Source organism: Drosophila obscura, unplaced genomic scaffold, assembly GCF_018151105.1.
Source record: "Drosophila obscura isolate BZ-5 IFL unplaced genomic scaffold, ASM1815110v1 contig_186, whole genome shotgun sequence".
In the NCBI taxonomy this organism is placed as follows: domain Eukaryota; kingdom Metazoa; phylum Arthropoda; class Insecta; order Diptera; family Drosophilidae; genus Drosophila; species Drosophila obscura.
The window spans coordinates 7,795,790-7,813,117 of NW_024542774.1; the positions used below are offsets into that span (position 1 = coordinate 7,795,790).

At 50.7% G+C, this 17,328-nt stretch overlaps 5 protein-coding genes across 6 annotated transcripts; 3 read left to right on the forward strand and 2 right to left on the reverse strand.

The window, feature by feature from the left end:
• Positions 1-120: 120 nt before the first annotated feature.
• On the forward strand, positions 121-4,609 carry LOC111075906 (little elongation complex subunit 1). Of its 2 annotated transcripts, XM_041593119.1 has the most exons (3): positions 121-1,743; positions 1,801-2,870; positions 2,901-4,609. In XM_041593119.1, exons 1-3 carry the CDS (start codon positions 363-365, stop codon positions 4,518-4,520), a joined length of 4,071 nt encoding a protein of 1,356 aa, XP_041449053.1. In that variant the 5' UTR covers positions 121-362; the 3' UTR covers positions 4,521-4,609. The 2 variants fall into 2 exon arrangements, with proteins under 2 accessions (XP_041449053.1, XP_022225121.2); XM_022369429.2 differs by having other exon boundaries at positions 1,801-4,609.
• Positions 4,537-10,534, reverse strand: LOC111075907 (golgin subfamily A member 4). The gene is made up of 9 exons (XM_041593121.1): positions 10,332-10,534; positions 9,973-10,069; positions 9,707-9,897; positions 9,451-9,654; positions 8,327-9,373; positions 5,515-8,121; positions 5,368-5,445; positions 5,184-5,300; positions 4,537-5,111 (listed from the first exon to the last, which is right to left on the reverse strand). The coding sequence occupies exons 1-9, from the start codon at positions 10,413-10,415 to the stop codon at positions 5,094-5,096; spliced, it is 4,443 nt and encodes a 1,480-aa protein (XP_041449055.1). The 5' UTR covers positions 10,416-10,534; the 3' UTR covers positions 4,537-5,093.
• An 835-nt stretch (positions 10,535-11,369) lies between these two features.
• Positions 11,370-17,242, reverse strand: LOC111075877 (ATPase inhibitor mai-2, mitochondrial). The gene is made up of 4 exons (XM_022369388.2): positions 17,150-17,242; positions 16,798-16,868; positions 16,353-16,494; positions 11,370-11,684 (listed from the first exon to the last, which is right to left on the reverse strand). The coding sequence occupies exons 2-4, from the start codon at positions 16,845-16,847 to the stop codon at positions 11,556-11,558; spliced, it is 321 nt and encodes a 106-aa protein (XP_022225080.1). The 5' UTR covers positions 16,848-16,868; positions 17,150-17,242; the 3' UTR covers positions 11,370-11,555.
• On the forward strand, positions 11,965-14,174 carry LOC111075875 (major royal jelly protein 1). Its single transcript, XM_022369385.2, has 3 exons — positions 11,965-12,996; positions 13,052-13,801; positions 13,866-14,174. The coding sequence occupies exons 1-3, from the start codon at positions 12,565-12,567 to the stop codon at positions 13,998-14,000; spliced, it is 1,317 nt and encodes a 438-aa protein (XP_022225077.2). The 5' UTR covers positions 11,965-12,564; the 3' UTR covers positions 14,001-14,174.
• LOC111075876 (protein yellow) lies at positions 14,804-16,330 on the forward strand. The gene is made up of 2 exons (XM_022369387.2): positions 14,804-15,166; positions 15,235-16,330. Exons 1-2 carry the CDS (start codon positions 14,953-14,955, stop codon positions 16,275-16,277), a joined length of 1,257 nt encoding a protein of 418 aa, XP_022225079.2. The 5' UTR covers positions 14,804-14,952; the 3' UTR covers positions 16,278-16,330.
• Positions 17,243-17,328: the final 86 nt, after the last annotated feature.

Below are 17,328 nucleotides of genomic sequence, written 5' to 3' on the forward strand. Positions count from 1 at the left end.
CATAATTGTGATTTTACAAATTTTGGTATTAAAATACCAGAGACAAACATTCGTATTTTCCAGGGATGCAGAAAACTATCGATAATAACCAACATATGGGATCGATTAATATATCGACGATTTTCCATCCATAGTAGGGTACCGGTTGTAAAAAAGAAACGCGGATTATTTTTTAGTTTTTATTTTATCTGTGTTTTAAATAAGTTAACCCTAAGGTGTCCCCACGCCTCATTGCTAAAATACATCCGTGGTGTCAATAGATATGCAGCTTCCCGCAAATTTCCATGCAAACTAAGCGTTTATCCCGCGCCACAACGTAAACACGTGAAGTACCACAACAAAAGGGAGGTGGAGGAGGCGCCATGGCCATGCCGGAGAACCTACAGTTCCCCGAGATCAACATTGATCACCTTCTGGGCCAGTGCGCTCAAGGGGGCACTTTCCTGACCCCGCAGTTTCGGCACTCTTCGATACCCAAGAGCAACACCAACGCCCAGTCCAAGCGTCGCCGTCTGTCCGAGCGGATTTGCGACAATGATGAGTTGATTCGGAAACTGAAGCAGCTGCAGGGCCACAATCAAAAACTGACCGATACGCAGCGGACAGCGAAGGAGGTGACCGATCTGTACACGAAAGAGAAGCAACAGAGGATTGAGCTGGAGAGGCAGTGCCAAGAACTCGGTGGCCGCTGCAACGAGCTGGAAATAAAACTGGATGCACAAGTCACCAACTGTGAGAATCTGGAGGAGGAGCTGAAGGTCAGGGCCCTGCCGATGGATGCCAAAGACCTGGTCGAGGCCTACATGCAACTCGCGCACAGAGTTGGCGACGATGCCGGGCTCCCGCGACGTGAACAGAATATAATGAAAAAAGTCAGAGACTACTGCAAGTCGGCAAAGATCGCAGTGCCAGAGCCGAAGAGTCCGAATACGAAAGCGAAGCGGAAAGGAAACCAATCAACGATGAAAACGCAATCCACGCAAACTTCGACCAAGCTGGCGACCAATACGTGTTCCATTGGGGTGCAAGTGGTGAATCTGGTAGAGACCCGCAATCAGGGGACGCAGCATAAGAACACCACAACCACAAGAGGCACCACCACGGCCTCCTTCATCAAGTACCGCGATGTGGGCACTTGCTTTCCGGAACCGAAGCCCCCGCCGAATGTGCGACAAATCCTAGATGAGATGCTATCCTGGCACAGCCACGATATCGCCAAGCCCCTCAGCCCCATAATGGATCCTTTGTTTGTGGTGGAGGAAGACATCCCCATCCACAAGACATCCACCACAGACGTGGGCACCTGCACCATGCTGTGCAATGTGCACCGAGAGATCGACTTCATGCCGGAGGTGCCGTCACAGCTGAAGGTCTCCACATCTCGGCCACCCTCGCGCACCATGCTCGAAAGTGTGAAGGATGAGACACTGACGGGGGGCGGCAACGTTCCGGCTGGCCACAACAAGGAGTTTGCCAGGGAGATTCTCAACTTTCTACCTCACAACCAAAGCTGCCTCGCTAACCTGCCGCCCCAGGCATTCGATGAGCTGTGGCAGGTTATTGGTCAAATGGTTCTCTGTCTGCTCCACAGGCGTTCGAACCCACCACAGTCACCGCCGCCCAGCATCAATCAAATGGACTTCACCAGCTGGCTCTATGCCCTTTACGAGGGCACACTGACCCATCCGGTGATTGAGAAGCAGCTTGGGCCCGAGCATGCATCCAGCGGAAGCAGCAAGAAAGGTCTCCATGCGATATTCCTTCGATTATTTGATGTAATTCAACGCGCTCTCTTTACAGATAACTACGAGTCGGACACAGATGGCCGGGGCATGGATGTTGGCACCGATCCCATGGACTTAATCGCCGAATCGCCCAACATCAGCATCAGAGGGGAGCTCACGCCGATCCATCTGCCACCGAAGCCACCAAAGCCACCGAAAGAACGAAAGCAAAAGTCTAGAAAACGCAAAGCAGCTTCGCTTCTGAAGCCCATCCCCAAGCGAAAGCCTGTGGAACTGCCCTCGCACGAAGCACCACTCCAAGTGGCCAATGAGTCAATGCAAGTGCACCAGGAAGTGGAGTGCCCAGCACCAGAGACGGCGATTCAATTCATAAGCAATCTAAACACCTTCAACATACCCTACTGTGATAATCTGGACTATGAATTGGATTCGGAGGAGCGGTATTTGCTTCACTTGACCACCAATGGCCCTGGCATACAAGGGACAGAGCCAAGAGGCGGCGAAACAGATGAGGATGTGCAACTTTCTAAAGGCAATTCTGATGAAGAAACTTCTCTGGAACAGCCGCAACCTGCGCAAGAGGAACTCAATGAGAATGTGGAACATGCTACGAGCGAAACAGATTCATGGCCAGTGGAATGCAATTCTCAAGTCTTCACTGACGAAGACACTTCTCCAGAACAGCTGCTGCCCATCCAAGAGGAACTAATTGAGAGTGAGGAAGATGCTACGAGCGAAAACCACTCATTGCCCGCGGAATGCAATTCACAATTCGTCACCGATGAAGAAACTTCTCTGGAACAGCAAACCAAACTCAGTGAGAATGAGGATGTTAGGGCGCCAGGGATATGTGGCAATAATATGCCATTTTTCCTAGATGACAAAGAGGACAGGGCAGAACCAGAACAAGCAGCAGATCCACCCAAACTATCAACGGCAGTGCACACGAATTTTAATTTGGAGCTGTTCGGCAGCGAGTCAGACTCGGAAGGTGGTGCTACGAGCGAGGAGCAGCTGCCTTCGGATTCGTTTGATTTCAGTTGTAGCACCAGTGAGGAATCGGAAGATGAGTCGCAACTAGTTATAGAGGAAGAAAGCTGCTCACCGACACCACAATCCCCGAAGGCACAATCCCCGAAGGCACAATCCCCGAAGTCACAATCCCCACTGCGATCGGCCTTTAGTCCGCTCAAAAGGAACGAACGAGCAAGCGAGTCGCCGCAAAAAGAAGTTCGTTTAACTCGATTGAGAGCCAAGCAGATCGAAATGGAACAGAATAGCCTGAAAGAGCAACTGGCAAAAGATATTGATACAAAAGGAGAGCAGACGCCAAAACAGGAAGATGAAAGGAGAGCAGAGAGAAAGGAGACGAAGGAAATGGAGCACAAGACATCTTCTTGCTATGACTTGGAGTCTCCAGCCTCACCCCCTTCCCAGGAGACGAACGATAGCGACAGTCCACCCATCGAGATCCCATTGGAGCTGTCAGGGTGCCCAAGGGGCGACGCGGAACCCAAGGCTATGCTTATGCATGTTCTGGAGGCCCCCAAGGGTAGAGTGAAGGGTCCTAAGCATCACAGCCAGACGCAGCTTGATATGCTGTGCTCCACAATAAAAAGATATCTCACGGACACCATGCAACTCGACTCCACATGCAGCGACTTCTCGTTGGAGGTCTTTAAGGTAACGCAGGATGTGGCTGTCATTGTCCATGTGATGTTAAAAACATTCTGCCAGATGACCTACGATTGGACGGAGCCCCAGCCAAACGACCCGCTGGATCGCCTGCTGAATGCCCTCAGATACTTTGAAGTGTTTAGAGGCCAGAGCCAACCCTCCTACACGCAGAGCTTCTTATGCGCGCTGGAGAAGCGTCTCTTCAGGCTGACCAAGGAAAGACTGCAGTGGGACTGGTCCATTACGTGCGTCAAACTCTACCTGCAGATGGTGCGACTGCAGCTAAGCCATTCGAATCCGGAGACCTACGAGAACCCGTCGCGCTTGCTGCTTGCAAAAATACTCTATCACTACGACAAGGAAGTGCCGCAGCTGGCGTACGAGGTGTTGTGCTGCCATCCCACGGTGCTGCCCCACCGCGAGGAGCGCGAGTACAACAACTCCGATCCCCTGATCACTGTGATCAAGCACCTGCTGATGAGTCGGAAGTACGACGTGGGTGAGCCCAATGGAAGTGGACGATTGCTGCTCTCCAAGCTTCGCTTCGAGTATCACTTCCAGCCCTTTGAGCCCACCAGCGAACAGGTGCTGGAGAACCTGGTGAGCAAGCTGAAAGTGGGCCACCTGGAGCAGCTGAGCTACGCCTTTGCCCTCTTCTGCCGTCGCAGCACGAGAGTGGATGTGCTGAACAATGTGCTCGCCCAGCACCTGGTGCCGCTCGCCTCCAGCTACTGTGATCTAAGTGCACACACCGATGCGTACGATGTCCGACTCGCGGGAATTCTGCAGTGTATATCGGTGGTTGTGAAGCCGCTGCCCATCGAGACCGATATCTCCGGCTATATGGGGCTGTTCAAGCGCCTGCTCGTGGCGGTGCCACGGCCCGGCGTTCAGGAGGCAGCCGTTCAGGCCATCTTGCGGCTGCAACGGTTCGGCTTTAAGCACGCCCTCGATGCCCTGCAGAACTACAGACCCAACTACCAGCTGTCGCCCCTGACACGCGCCATGATGCGCAGCTTTGTGCAGCGGCGGCGCGTCTTTCATTTCCAGATGAAGCATGCCCAGACCCAACCGCATGAGGCGGGGAAACGAGATTGATTCTTTTATATGAATTGCAACTATTTATTTATATTGTAATATATATTTTATGTATAGATTTTGGATTAAACTAAATGCCAACTGCAACTGCAATGAATCCTTGTCGCTGAATCGTTGCTCCTTACAATTTTCAACTTAAACTAAAATACAGCAATACGATTGCACTTAAGCGGGATGGGATGTGTAGCGAGACAGAAGAGAGACAAAGACAGAGAGAGGAGAGAGGGAAAATGTAATCCCAAATAGAAATGTACAATAGTGCATAGCATGCGAGGGGGTGGACACAAGTAGTTAGAGCTCAACAGAGAGGACTGTACAATAATAACATCGATAGTAACATATTTAGTTTGTATGTTTGGGGTAGGGAGGGTTCATGCGTGTCGCGGAAATGCTTGGAGTCGAGGAGAATCCATTGCCCTATATCATGCCTGTTCTGCCCAGTTTTCCGTTTAGGTGTAAGGTACTTGTTGTGATCTTGGGCTAACCATTCTGATTCTGATTAAATTTGTAGTCTAGAAGCGTGGCTGGGCATGGCTCCCACCAGCCGCCGTCGTGGAGAGCCATTAGTTCATGCTAGATCAGTTTATTCAGCTGCAAAGAAGCCAACACCACCAATGATTATTGAGCATGTAATATGTGGATGGAACAGGCGACGGGTCATACCAACGATCGACGCTGATGCTCCTTCTCCAGTGCCACCTGCGACTGCTGTGGCGAGAATTTCAGCACCGCCGATATCACCTTCACCAGAGTCTCGTTGTTCGTATTGCCGGTTAAGTACTGCCAATCAGGGAATACAACATGTTAGGCTGTGCTTTAATCATGCGACAGATCTGTGGACACTCACCTGGAACATAATGTTACGCAAATACTCAAACTCTGTGTTGGCCGGCACTGTGCTTTCGCTGCTGTGCTGCATGGATACCTGGAAATGGAAGCGAGAAATAAAATGAGTAATCCAGTGTCTAGCGATGGCTTCTTCTTCCATGCTTACCAGTGTTTCATCCAGTTGCCGCGAGAGTTTCGCATTCTGCAGCTTTAGACGCTCGTTGGACTGTTCGAGTATCAAGAAATTTTCACACTTTTGTTCAAGGAACAGGTTTCGATTCGTCACATCCTGAACCTCGTTCATGATCTCTTTCAATTTGGACTCCAGCACGGCCTTCTCGCTGGTGGCAGCAGCCTCCTGGACGTGCTTGGGGGCCATGCTGTTCAAAAGTTGCTGAGCCTGAATGCCCGCCCTCAGGGTCTCCAGTTCATTGATGCGCTCGGCCATCTGTTGGTTGTTCGCCTGCAGTTCCTCGATTTCCTGCTGCATATTCGACTCGGCTCCGTTGCTCTTGTGTTTCAGACCCTCCAATTCGCGCTGCAGCTGCTCGTTGAGGCTGCGCAGACTGTCCGGATCTGTGGCAACGGAAGCCACAGGCTGCTCCTTGAGGCTGGCCACCTCATTGTGGAGTTGCGCAATGGCCGCCTGTAGACTAATTTGTTCCTCCTGTGCCTTGGCCAACTCGCTTTGCCGCTCCTGCAGTTGCTGCTGTGCCTGAAGCAACTCTGTCTGGACAGCATCGCTCTGTTCGGTCACGAAACTGGCGTGCTCCCGCTGGCGGGTAAGTTCGAGTGCCTGTTCCTCTAGCGCCGTTCTCAGCTGGTCTGCTTCCGCCTTGGCTGTCGCACTTTGACCTTCCTTTTCGGTCACTTGAGTGGCGTGGTGCTCGACCTGCTCCTGGAGCACATAAAGCTCGCACTGCATGGACTTAAGTTTCTCCTTGAGCTCCGCATTGTCGGCCAACTCCTGCTCCAGCTGCTTCGTGTGCGTGTGGAGATACTCGTTTTCGACTTGAATCTCGTCATATTTGGCCAGCTTTTTGCTGGAATCCTCCGTGTGCTCCAGCTGCCGATCTCTCTGGGCTAGGATTTCCTGCATCTCCTCCAGCCGCTGACTCTGCTGATCCATCGCCAGTTGCAGGGCGTCATTGGCCTCGTGCAGCCGCTCAACATCCGCATTGGCTGCACTCCAGCGTGCCTCGAGAGTCTCCATTTGGTTGGCGTGGGACAAACTGGTTGCTTGCATCTTCTCCTGAACGCCCTGCTCTGTCGCCCTGAACGCATCGATCTGCTGGCGAAGGTTCTGTATGGTCCCCTGCAGCTGGGACTCGCTCTCCTGGTGGCTTGCCTCAAGTTCGGAGCAGCGTTCGGCCTGGTCTTTCACCTGCTGCTCTTGCTCGCGTTGGCGCTCTCGCAGCTCCAACAGATGCTGCTGCTGTTCGGCCAGATCTCGCTCCAGATTGGCCTTGACCTGCTGCAGTTCCTCGCTGGCCGCCTGAAGGCACTCCACGGCATCCTTGTTCAGCAGCGTCTCCTTCTCGTAGGCATCGCACTTGTCCTGCAGCGTACGGTGGTCGTGATCCATTAGCTCTTGGGCATTCTGCAGCTTCGAGTGTTCGTCCAGCACCTGCTGCATCTTCGCCTGAATCTTGGCAAGCTCCTCCTGTTTCGTCTTCTGTTCAAGTTCAAGCTGCTTTTCCAGGTGATTCGTCTGCTCCTCCAACAGACAGTTGCGCTCAGCCAGCTTGGTGTTTTCACTCTGAATTTCCTCCATCTGGGCCGAGGTGCGCTCGCCGTGCACACTGTTGCTCTGCTGCTCCCGCTGCAAAGCCTCGATTCGGGACTCCAACTTGCGGTTCTCGCCCTCCAGTTGGCCATGCGAGTCCTGCACTTGTTGCAAGTGCGTCTGCATGCTGGTGATTTCCTCCAGGATGGAGCTAACGCGTGTCTGCAGTTCCTCCTTCTCGCTCTCCACCTGCCTGGCGAGACTCTGGGCCTGCGCCATCTCTTTTTGGAGCTGCTCTACGCGGGCTGTTTGCTCGCTTGTCTTGGCCTGCTGTTGCTCGTGCTGCTTCTTCAGTTTGTTCATCTTATTGCCAGAGGCCTTCAGTTCCTTTTCCTTAGCCAGGAAACTCGCCCGACTGCCGGCCAGCTCCTGGTTGAGCGTTTCAAGCTGCGCTTTCAGTGCGGCAATCGTTTCACTCTCTGTGCTGGCATGCTGATCCTGAAGCATTTGGATTTCTCGTTGCAGCTGCTCCATTCGTAGCTTGTGCTGCTCTTCGAGGGATGTCTTTTCGCTGCTCAGTGCGGCCACAGACTCACGCTCGATCTCCAAGCTCTTTTCGAGCTCCAGTGTTTGCCGTTCGCGCTCCACCAGCTGCCCTTCAAGCGCAGCCACATTGTCCCTTGTCTGCTGCAGTTGACCCTCAAAGTCATTCTGCTGAGAGCGCTGAACAATTTCGAGCAACTGATCGTTATGCTGGCGCAGGTCCTGCAAGCTCTGCTCACTGTCTGTTCTGAGCGCGTGCACTTCCTTCTCCAATGTCGCCGCGTGCTCGTTTTTGGCTGATAATTCGGCCCGCAGCGAGACCAAAAGCTGTTCGGTGCTTAAGAGGTTAGCCTCTGCTTCCGCTCTGGACAATTGTAGTTCCTGTAGCTGTGCCTTAGCAGCGTTGCTTTCGGACTCACGATCCTTGTTCTCCTGTCGCAGATTTTTCAGGGTCTGATCGGTTTCTGCTTTGAGAGTTTCCAGTTGCTTTTCGAGGGTCTCCACCTGTTGCTCCTTTGCCGAGTGTTGCATCGTCAAGGATTTCAATGCCTCCTCTGTGTATGAGAGTTTTAGCTTCTGCCTCTTCGTTGGCCACCTGTAGCTTCTTCAGCTCCTCGGAGCCAACCTTTTCGATCTGCTGCCGCAATTCGTTCAGTTGTGTGTCGCTTTCCGCTTTAAGAGCAGCCAGTTGCTGTTCGAGTGTCACCACTTGCTCCTTCTTTGCCGTGTGTTGCATCGTCAAGGACTTCAATAGCTCCTCCTTGGACAAAAGCTGAGCTTCTGCCTTTTCCTTGGCCACTTGTAGCTTCTTCAGTTGTTCAGAGTCACGCTCCTCGCTCTGCTGCCGTAATTCATTCAATTTGGATTCACTTTCTGCTTTGAATTCTTCCAGTTGCTTCTCCAATGCGACCACCTGTTCCTCCTTTGCCGAGTGTTGCATCTTTAGGGTATTCAACAGCTCCTCCGTAGACAACAGTTTAGTTTCCGCAGTTTCTTTGGCCACCTGTAGTTTCTCAAGTTGCTCAGATCCTAGTTGTTCGCTCTGCTGTCGCAATTCGTGTAGTTTTGTTTCGTTTTCCGCTTTGAAAGACGCCAGCTGCTTCTCGAGGGCCAACACCTGTTGCTCCTTGGCGGAATGGTCGCCTTTGAGGGAGCTCAAAAGATGCTCTGTGGCAATGAGTTTTGCTTCAGCTTCCTGCTTTGCCTCCAGCAGCTTCTTCATCTGATCTTTGACGTCACTGGTCTGAGACTCGCGCTGGGAGTCGTATTGCTTCAGCTTCTCCTGCAGCTGCCCCACCTCGATGTCCTTGTGCTCCAGCTCCGTGTGAATGGCCTGTTTGGTCTGGGCCAAGAGCAAGACATTCTCCTCCTCCTGTTTTCGCAGAGCTTCGTATTTCTCCGTTATCTCCTGGAGCTGCACTTGCCGCTCCTCGAGCAACTGCTGCAGATGGGAAAAGTCCTCAGTCGAACTGCCATTCGCTGGGGGCTGGGACCTGACTGTCGATTCTTCCAAATCGATCAGCTTGTCGCTGTCCAGACCTTGACTGACCCGCTCGAGGGCAGCCGAAACGTTCTCCGGATTCTCGCCGAGCAACTTGAGCTTGGTCTGGTAAGCCTGCATCTTGCAGCTCATATCATCCATTTCGATCCGCAACGCCTCCTCCAGATGCGCCTTGGCCTGCTGTTCCAGTGTGCATTGCTCACGCAGTTCGCTGATCCTACGCAGCGCTTTGTCTTGTGTCTCCACCAGCACCGACTGCAAAGTCGGAAAATTTTATCGGCAGCATAAATAAAACGCTTATCAGTGACAAAGATAAGATGATTGATAGATACCCTTGCCTTGGTGCTGTCACGCTCCAGTTCCTTGTACTTTTTGGCCAGATCCGTGTAGCGGCAGCGATACTTGTGGTACCGATCGAGGGACTTCTTGTACGCATCGTACAGCTGATCCTTGGTGATCACATCCAGGCGAGCCGTCGAGGCTGAGTCATCAAACTCGCTGCTCGTCTCATCCAGATCCGATTGCAAGTGATAGACCTAAAGTAATCCATTTAATTCATAGTCGGGTACTTGTTCCATCGATATTTACGGCTGGAGCATCGTAGGAGGGCAGGCGGAAGGACACATCGCTGGCCAAGGATGAGTTGGACAGCTTGCGGCTCCTCGGTATGGCACCGCCGCCCAATCCATTCAGGGATTGTGTGGACGAGCGTCCCCTCAGCGAAGAAGCGCTCGTCGTTGGCAGCTTTTGTATGCGGTACGGCGAGTTCTGAGGCGTATCTGTGTGCATGGAGAATGGAAAATGGGGCTGATAAGAAACTTAAACATAGTTGACAGAACGAAGAGAAAGCTCACCCTCCTCCGTGATGCTGAAAAAGTTCTCATTGGTGCCGCTGCTGGTGTTGGTGTCCGAGCTGTTGGGTGTTGTGCCCGTCGATGAGCTCACGGCCGCCTGCAAGAGTCATTAGGCGTGTGAGTGGTGAGTGAGTGTTAGTGCATGGTTTTCCTGGGTGGCTAGGCCAGCAGAAGCAGCTGGCCATAATGTCTATTATCGTGAAAATGGGTCAAAAATGCATTTTCATGCAGCTCCACTCGCTCTATCTCACACACGCACACACACCAAGATTGCTTTGGTGTGCGTATGTTTTCATCAATTTGCATTTTTGACCCCCCTTCACAACCCTTTGCAAACACCTGGACGTACGGTACCGTACCTGTGCAGCAGTCGCAAATTGTTGGAATTTGGACGGTGACGCTTTCACCTCTTCGATTAGCTTGTTCTTCAGATTGGCAAACATGATGACCCACTTGCTGCACTACTTTTTCGCGGCCTGCACTACCTGGTTTAATCACAATTTAATTTTTAATTAAAAAACATCTTAAATAAATACGTGTCCCGCGCAGTGTGACCGTCAAACCATCAGAAATATACCAAAATATACTATTTCATTGATAGTTTCATTATTTCATTGATACCGATAACTGCGTTTCATTATTTCATTGATAATTTCATTTTTTTTCTTTGATACCGATAACTGCGTTTCATTATTTCATTGATAATTTCATTTTTTTTTCTTTGATACCGATAACTTCATTTTTTTCTTTGATACCGATAACTCTGTACCTCGATATGTAGAGCGGAATGTAGATAGCATGTAAAATTACAGTTGCCAGATATTTTCTGCCCGCCCACGTTCAATTCAAATTTCAAATATAAATATGCACCAAAACTATAAAGAGAAAGACAAAGTTCCAAACAAATTCCTTGGTGATATCTGGTACGGTAAATATGAAGCAGCGTTTCTCAAACTTCAATCTCACCTGCCCGATTTTGGGCTCTTCGGAGCTTTGTCCCATCATTTTAGTCCAGCTTCAAACAACAATAGACTGCTAAATGTTTATAGCGAGATTTTTACGCATTTAACAAAACTGAATGAAAGCTGAGCCAGTTTGCTAATTAATGAATGAATCGATTTTTTTTTAATAAGCCGCAGAGTGTGTTTTGGCGGAATTGGAATTTAAAATTATGGAAATGCGGCATCCTAAACACTCTGTAGTTGCTTGGAGCTGGTTCGAACTATTTAAAATAATATTTTTTGTGGTCTACAAATTCAATAAGAAACCAGAGATGCCCATTCTGAAGAGGGCATAGGAGGCGTAGTAGTATGAAAAAACCCAGAACCAGTTGTAGCACGAGTTGACTATTCTGTAGCTGCGGGTGGGCAGGGCATCGTAGTAAGATTTATTTTCAATTAAAGCCTTTAAAAAATCTGTGTTTTATTCATGTAGATTTTACAAAAGTTTAACAATTTTTGAGTGTATAAACTGCGCACTGATCGGATAGGATGGGACAAATACAATTGAGTGAAATGCATTTAAGTAAATGTCTCGAGTTATCACGCTTCTGTGTGATGTGAGAGCTTTCTGCGGGGCACCGCTCACTTGTGCAGGTTATCGAGGAAGTTCTTGTGGCGCTGAATGGCCTCCTCGTGCTCCTTGATCTGCTGATGGTGGAACTCGGCCTGGTGGATCTGGTCGTTCTTCAATTTCTCCAACTGGCCCCTTTGCTGCAATGCAATTCAAACAGAAACAGGCATAACAAATGATTAGAATATGTGTATCTTATTGATTTAGTAAGTCGTAAAAAAAACTAATTACGGGTTAGCTAAGACCACCGCTCCGCCCCCCCACGGAGCCGCTCATCAATTATTGACAATGCCACCGCCTGTCATTATTAGCCACCTTCCTACCCCCATCCCCACTTTGGTCGCAATATAAGAGGCTTTGACTTCGGCCGCTCCACAGCGTCCACAATTCCCCGCTTTGTCAAAGTCACGAGCAAATATTTGGTAGAACAAACTTTTAGCACGTCAGGCTAATGCAAATTATGCTTGGGGGACATACTACACACTAGAGAGGAGTTCGAAGCAAAGCAAAGTTTGGCTGTAAGTGCGTGAGCTTGGGATAAACCATCTGCCGGGTTTAAGAACCTGAATCAGTTCGACATCAGCCAGGCGGCGGGTGTGTATCTGTGCTATAGGTGTGTAGTGTCTGTTCTGCGCCCGCTCATCTGCCGAGCAAGTTTCCAGTTTATAGTTGGCCGCACGACAGTCAACTGGCATTGTGACGCGAAGAGCGACAGGCAACGATCGTGAAAAGTTGGCAAAGAAAGTGTTCGCGCTAAAGATTGGGGTCAGTGTATAATATTATTGCGCATTTCAGGCCGCATCTGGCCAAATATTAAACACAATAAAATTTCGTTTTCTGTGGAACTCAAACAAGACTAATTGAGAGTCTACAACAACAGAAACTAGACAAAGCAAAGCTCTCCGTTTCGGTTCTCCCCAGCACTTATCAGGCTCCAAAAATATTCAAAGTCAACCCAAAGTTGATAAGAGGCCCCTCAGTAGACGGACCACAGCATTTAGCCCATAGCCGAGCTACAGAATGGAGCATCTGCGGCTCTTGCTGATCGCCCTCTCGCTGACCCTGGCCCATTCGGCCTACAACAGCCAACAGTCCAGTGGACGGCCCCCACGCCAACCGAGTCCAGTGCGCACTGTGGAGTCGCTTGTACAATGGCAGCAGCTGGAGTACGGCTTCCCCACTGCCCAGGATCGCCAGAACGCGCAGACAGCTGGGAATCTGGTGCCGGAGAACGGAACGCCCATCGATGTGCAGGCGCAGCATTTGGCCAATGGCATGGTGCGGGTGTTCACAACGATTCCCAGATTCGCCACCGGCATTCCCTACACACTGGCCACCGTCTCCGAGCAGGTGGGACGGAATGGACCGCTGCTGCAGCCCTATCCCAGCTACTCCTGGCACAACGGCCACGGCGAGAACTGTGACCTGATTACCTCCGCCTTCCGAGTGGCTGTAAGTAGTTAATACTGCGATCATACTTCCCCTCTACATCCCCTCTCCCCGCCAGGTCACTGAGTGCAATCAGATGTGGGTGATCGACTCGGGCGTGATTGGAAGCGAGCAGCTGTGCCCACCGCAGCTGCTGCAGTTCGACCTGAACACCGATCGCCTGCTGCATCGCTACCGATTCCCCAACGACACCTACATTCACAGGGCCTCGCTCTTCATCACGCCGAGTGTCCTGGTGCAGGATCCGCCGCCACGCGGCACCTGCAGCCGCACCATGATCTACATTGCAGATGTCAACTACCACGGACTGGTCGTGTACGACCAACAGACGGATACTTCCTGGCGTGCAGAGAACCGCTTCATGTACCCCGATCCGGACTACGGCCACCACACGATTGCCGGCGAGAGCTTCGACCTGATGGATGGTGTGTTCGCGCTGAACAATGACAAGCGCAATCTCTACTTCCATCCGCTGGCCAGCGTTGGGGAGTACGCCGTGCCCCTGAGTGTGCTCAACCGAAGGGAGAACTGGGAGAACGGAGTGGAGGCCATGGCCGATAAGTTCAAGCTGCTGGGCAGGCGCAAGAGCGAGTGCGCCGCCTCGGCCATCGACAGCATGAACAATCTCTACTGCGTCACCTTCAATCCCATCAAACTGTTTGTGTGGAGCGTCAACACCCCCTACGGCACCAAGAACTTTGGCGCCCTGCCAGCCAAGTCTGAGGATCTGCAGTTCGTCAGCGGCATGAAGGTGGTTCGCAATCCGGCGGGCTACGAGGAGCTCTGGCTGCTCTCCAATCGCTTCCAGGTAAGTGGGATACAACATGGCTAACTCTTAAGGATTAACTAAAGTGAAAATTGATGTGTTGCAGAAAATATCTGCGGGAACCCTCAACTCCAACGAAGTGAACTTCCGCATTTTGCGACGCAGACTGGATGACGTCCAGGGCGGCGTGTTCTTTGCCAACGACGATGAGCTCTCCAACCGATTGGTGTTTAAACCATAAGCGGCATATGCGTGGCTAATATAGTCCACTATACATACATACATATATTATTTAATACGTGCCTTGGTTGCGTCGAAATAACTATAATTAGAACCAAGTGAACCAGAAATTAAGAAGAAACACTTTTCGGATTAAAATCGAAAATGCGACGGGTTGCATAGAGAAAGATTCGAAGCCTCTGTTTGATTTGTATAAATGTTAAAGCTATGGGAAGTAGTATTAGTAGCGAAATTCTAGACCGAATAATCTACCCTCGCCGCATCATCTCTACATATCCACACAAATTAGGATAGGATGGGTCAGCTTATTTCAAGCCACAGGCCCTAATAATTCGACTCATGTTCAGACGACTCCACTGTTTACGTACACGCAGCATTCCATTACGAATCTCTTGCGGCATAACAATTGTCGCAAAGTTCAGGTTCGTGGTTATCGCCAGATGATTATGCAAGGCCCACTGTGGTTTGAGCAGCGGCGTAGTCTCACCAAGATTGAAAAAGGGTATGAATTTTCTTGGGCATAGTCGTTCCAGATTCCAGTGCGATTTGTCTGCTGACAAACCCGAAACTGGATTGTAAATCGAACTGAATAATAAATGGACAATTGATAACACTTAATGGGCCAATGAACCGATCGGACGTCATGGCGCATGGCTGTGGCAGCCAAAAAGGGGTGGCGTGTGTAATTAGCCAGCACTAGGAACTCGTTTTCGAAATTGGGCACAAATAAAAAGCAGCAAGAGCGACAGTCAACGAGAATTTCAATGCACAATGTTTGTGTGCAATTAAACCAGTTGCAAAAGCTGAACCGACTTGCCTGCTGCTGCCAGAGGCTGAGCCTGAGACGGATTAGAAAGACATGCGCCAGTCGGTGGCGACGCATGCGCAGTCTCCGTTTGGACTTTAAGTGGAGCACACCACACCACATCCAGCGAAAGTGAAAGGATTACAGCATGGCACTGCATTTGATTACTTTGGGCGTCTGCATCTGGTTCCTGCTGGCTGCATCCGCACAGCATGTGCAGAGGCAGGCCTTGGACAATGTGTTTCAGGCCTACAACCTGGAGCTGGCGTTTCCCTCGCAGCTCGAGCGGGAGCGAGTGCTGCGTGAAGGTCTCTACGATCCCGCCAATGTGATTCCCATCGATGTGGACGTGTACTATAAACGTAAGACTGCAGGCTAACTGCCCCAAAATCAGACAGGCGACAGCTCAGACTGTATCCCCTTTGTGCAGATGGCGATCCAACGCCCTCAATCTTTGTGACCATCCCGCGCTTTGGCAAGGGCGTGCCCTATTCCCTGGCCTATGTAACCAACGAGCTGACACCGAATGGAACCCTGCTGCAGCCATATCCAAGCTACGAGTGGCACAAGACGCATGGCGCCGATTGTAACGGCCTGACTTCCGTCTACAGGACTCAGATTGATGACTGCGGACGGCTGTGGATCCTGGACAGCGGCGAGATCGACTTCGTTCAGCTGTGTGCCCCCCAGTTGTATGCCATTGATCTGGAGAGCGGCAAAGTGGTGCATCAGTACCGCATGCCGAAGCGCCTCTACAAGGAGGGCGTTAGTCGCTTCGTCACGCCCACCATTGAGCTGGATTCGCACAATTGCGATGTGGGATTTGTGTACATGGCGGACTCCATCGGGGACGGCATTGTGGTGTACGATGTGGCCGCCCAGCAGTCGTGGCGCATCGAGAACAAGTACACCTATCCGCATCCCGATTTCGGAACCTTTACCATTGCGAAAGAGAGCTTCCAGCTGTGGGATGGAACTGTGTCGACCACTCTGACGCCCCATGCCCTGGGCGTGAAGCGAATGTTGTACTTCCACTCCCTGTCCAGTGACTGGCAGATGGCCATACCCCTGGACGTGGTCAACAATGGCAGCAACTGGAAGCTGAACGACGTGAGCGCCGCCCTGGATCAGTTTGTGGTGCTGGGGAAGCGGGGCAGTCAGTGCGTGGCTGCTGCCATGAGCGAGACGGGAATGCTGCTCTGTGGCCTGGTCAAGCCAGCCAGCATTCTGGCCTGGAACACCCAAACACCCTACACGCATCAGAATCTGGTCATGCTCATCGAGGATGAGGAGCGACTCCAGTTCACGAGCGGCCTCAAGATCGTGCGGAATCACGAGGGAAAAGAGGAGCTGTGGGCCCTATCGAATCGCTTGCAGAAAGCGTTTGGGGCCGGACTCAACTTCAAGGAGATCAACTTTCGCATACAGAAATGCGGAGTTCAAGAGCTGCTCAGTGGCGGGCCGTGCTACTGATTGGGATTGTCGTTAGTTGGTCTTGCTACTAAATAAAACTGATAAGAATTTGATTGTGTGTCTCGTTCCACTCACCTTCTTGTAGAAGTACTCCTCCTCGCGGGCGGCCTCCAACTTGCCAAAGGCGCCGCCAGCCTCGCGGATGGAGCCACCGCCGCCACCGCCCTTGCCGGCACCACTGCCCAGATCACCCAGCTGGCTACTCATCTTGGCCACCCTGCAAGATAATCAAATGTCGAATTCATTTAATTGTTACGCAACAAATGAAGTCAGCGCACACACACAAACACACACACAGCAAACACAAGAGGGGCAAGCCGGCCGGGAATGCTGCTGCGGGTCAAACGTAAAGCCATTTGAATCGAAAATTGTTTATCTTATCGCATATTGACGGAAAGCAGCCACTCGGAGCATACATAACAATTGGTTGGGAAAGAGAATATCCACCCAGAACATGTATATTAATGTTTTTATGTCAGCTAGCAGCTAATTAGCCGGTTAGCAACAATTAAATACTCACTGGAGTCCGGCGGGGTACAGGCGGGAAACGCTACGACGTACGACGAACATTCTTAGTTTTTATTGGACGATCTGAAAAGAATAACCAAATTATTAGTAAGCGCGATGACTTGCAGGTAACTATAAAGCGGCCGCCGCCATTGAAATTGGAGTGCATTCAACTTTGCCATACGAAAAATTGCACAAAGACAAAGACTAAAAATAGCGAGTCTTTGTTTTGTTTTTTTTTTTTTGCACAAAAAATATAATGCATATAAGATATAATATAATATATAATATAATATAATATTTCACAAGCAAATTGCGTTCTTTACAAATGTAATTGGTTGCAAACTGCGCCACAAATTTCTTACTTGATTTTTCAGCTGATAAAAATTACACTGACACTTTTTAAAACTTTGAAATGGAGCCAGGGCAGAAAAACCAGGCAATCCGGCGATCCAGCCCACTTAACCCACTAAGCACCCCTCTATTAAAAAAGTTGAGCACCCTATGTTAAACCGCGGAAAGATTACTGTTTGTAACGGCTCCA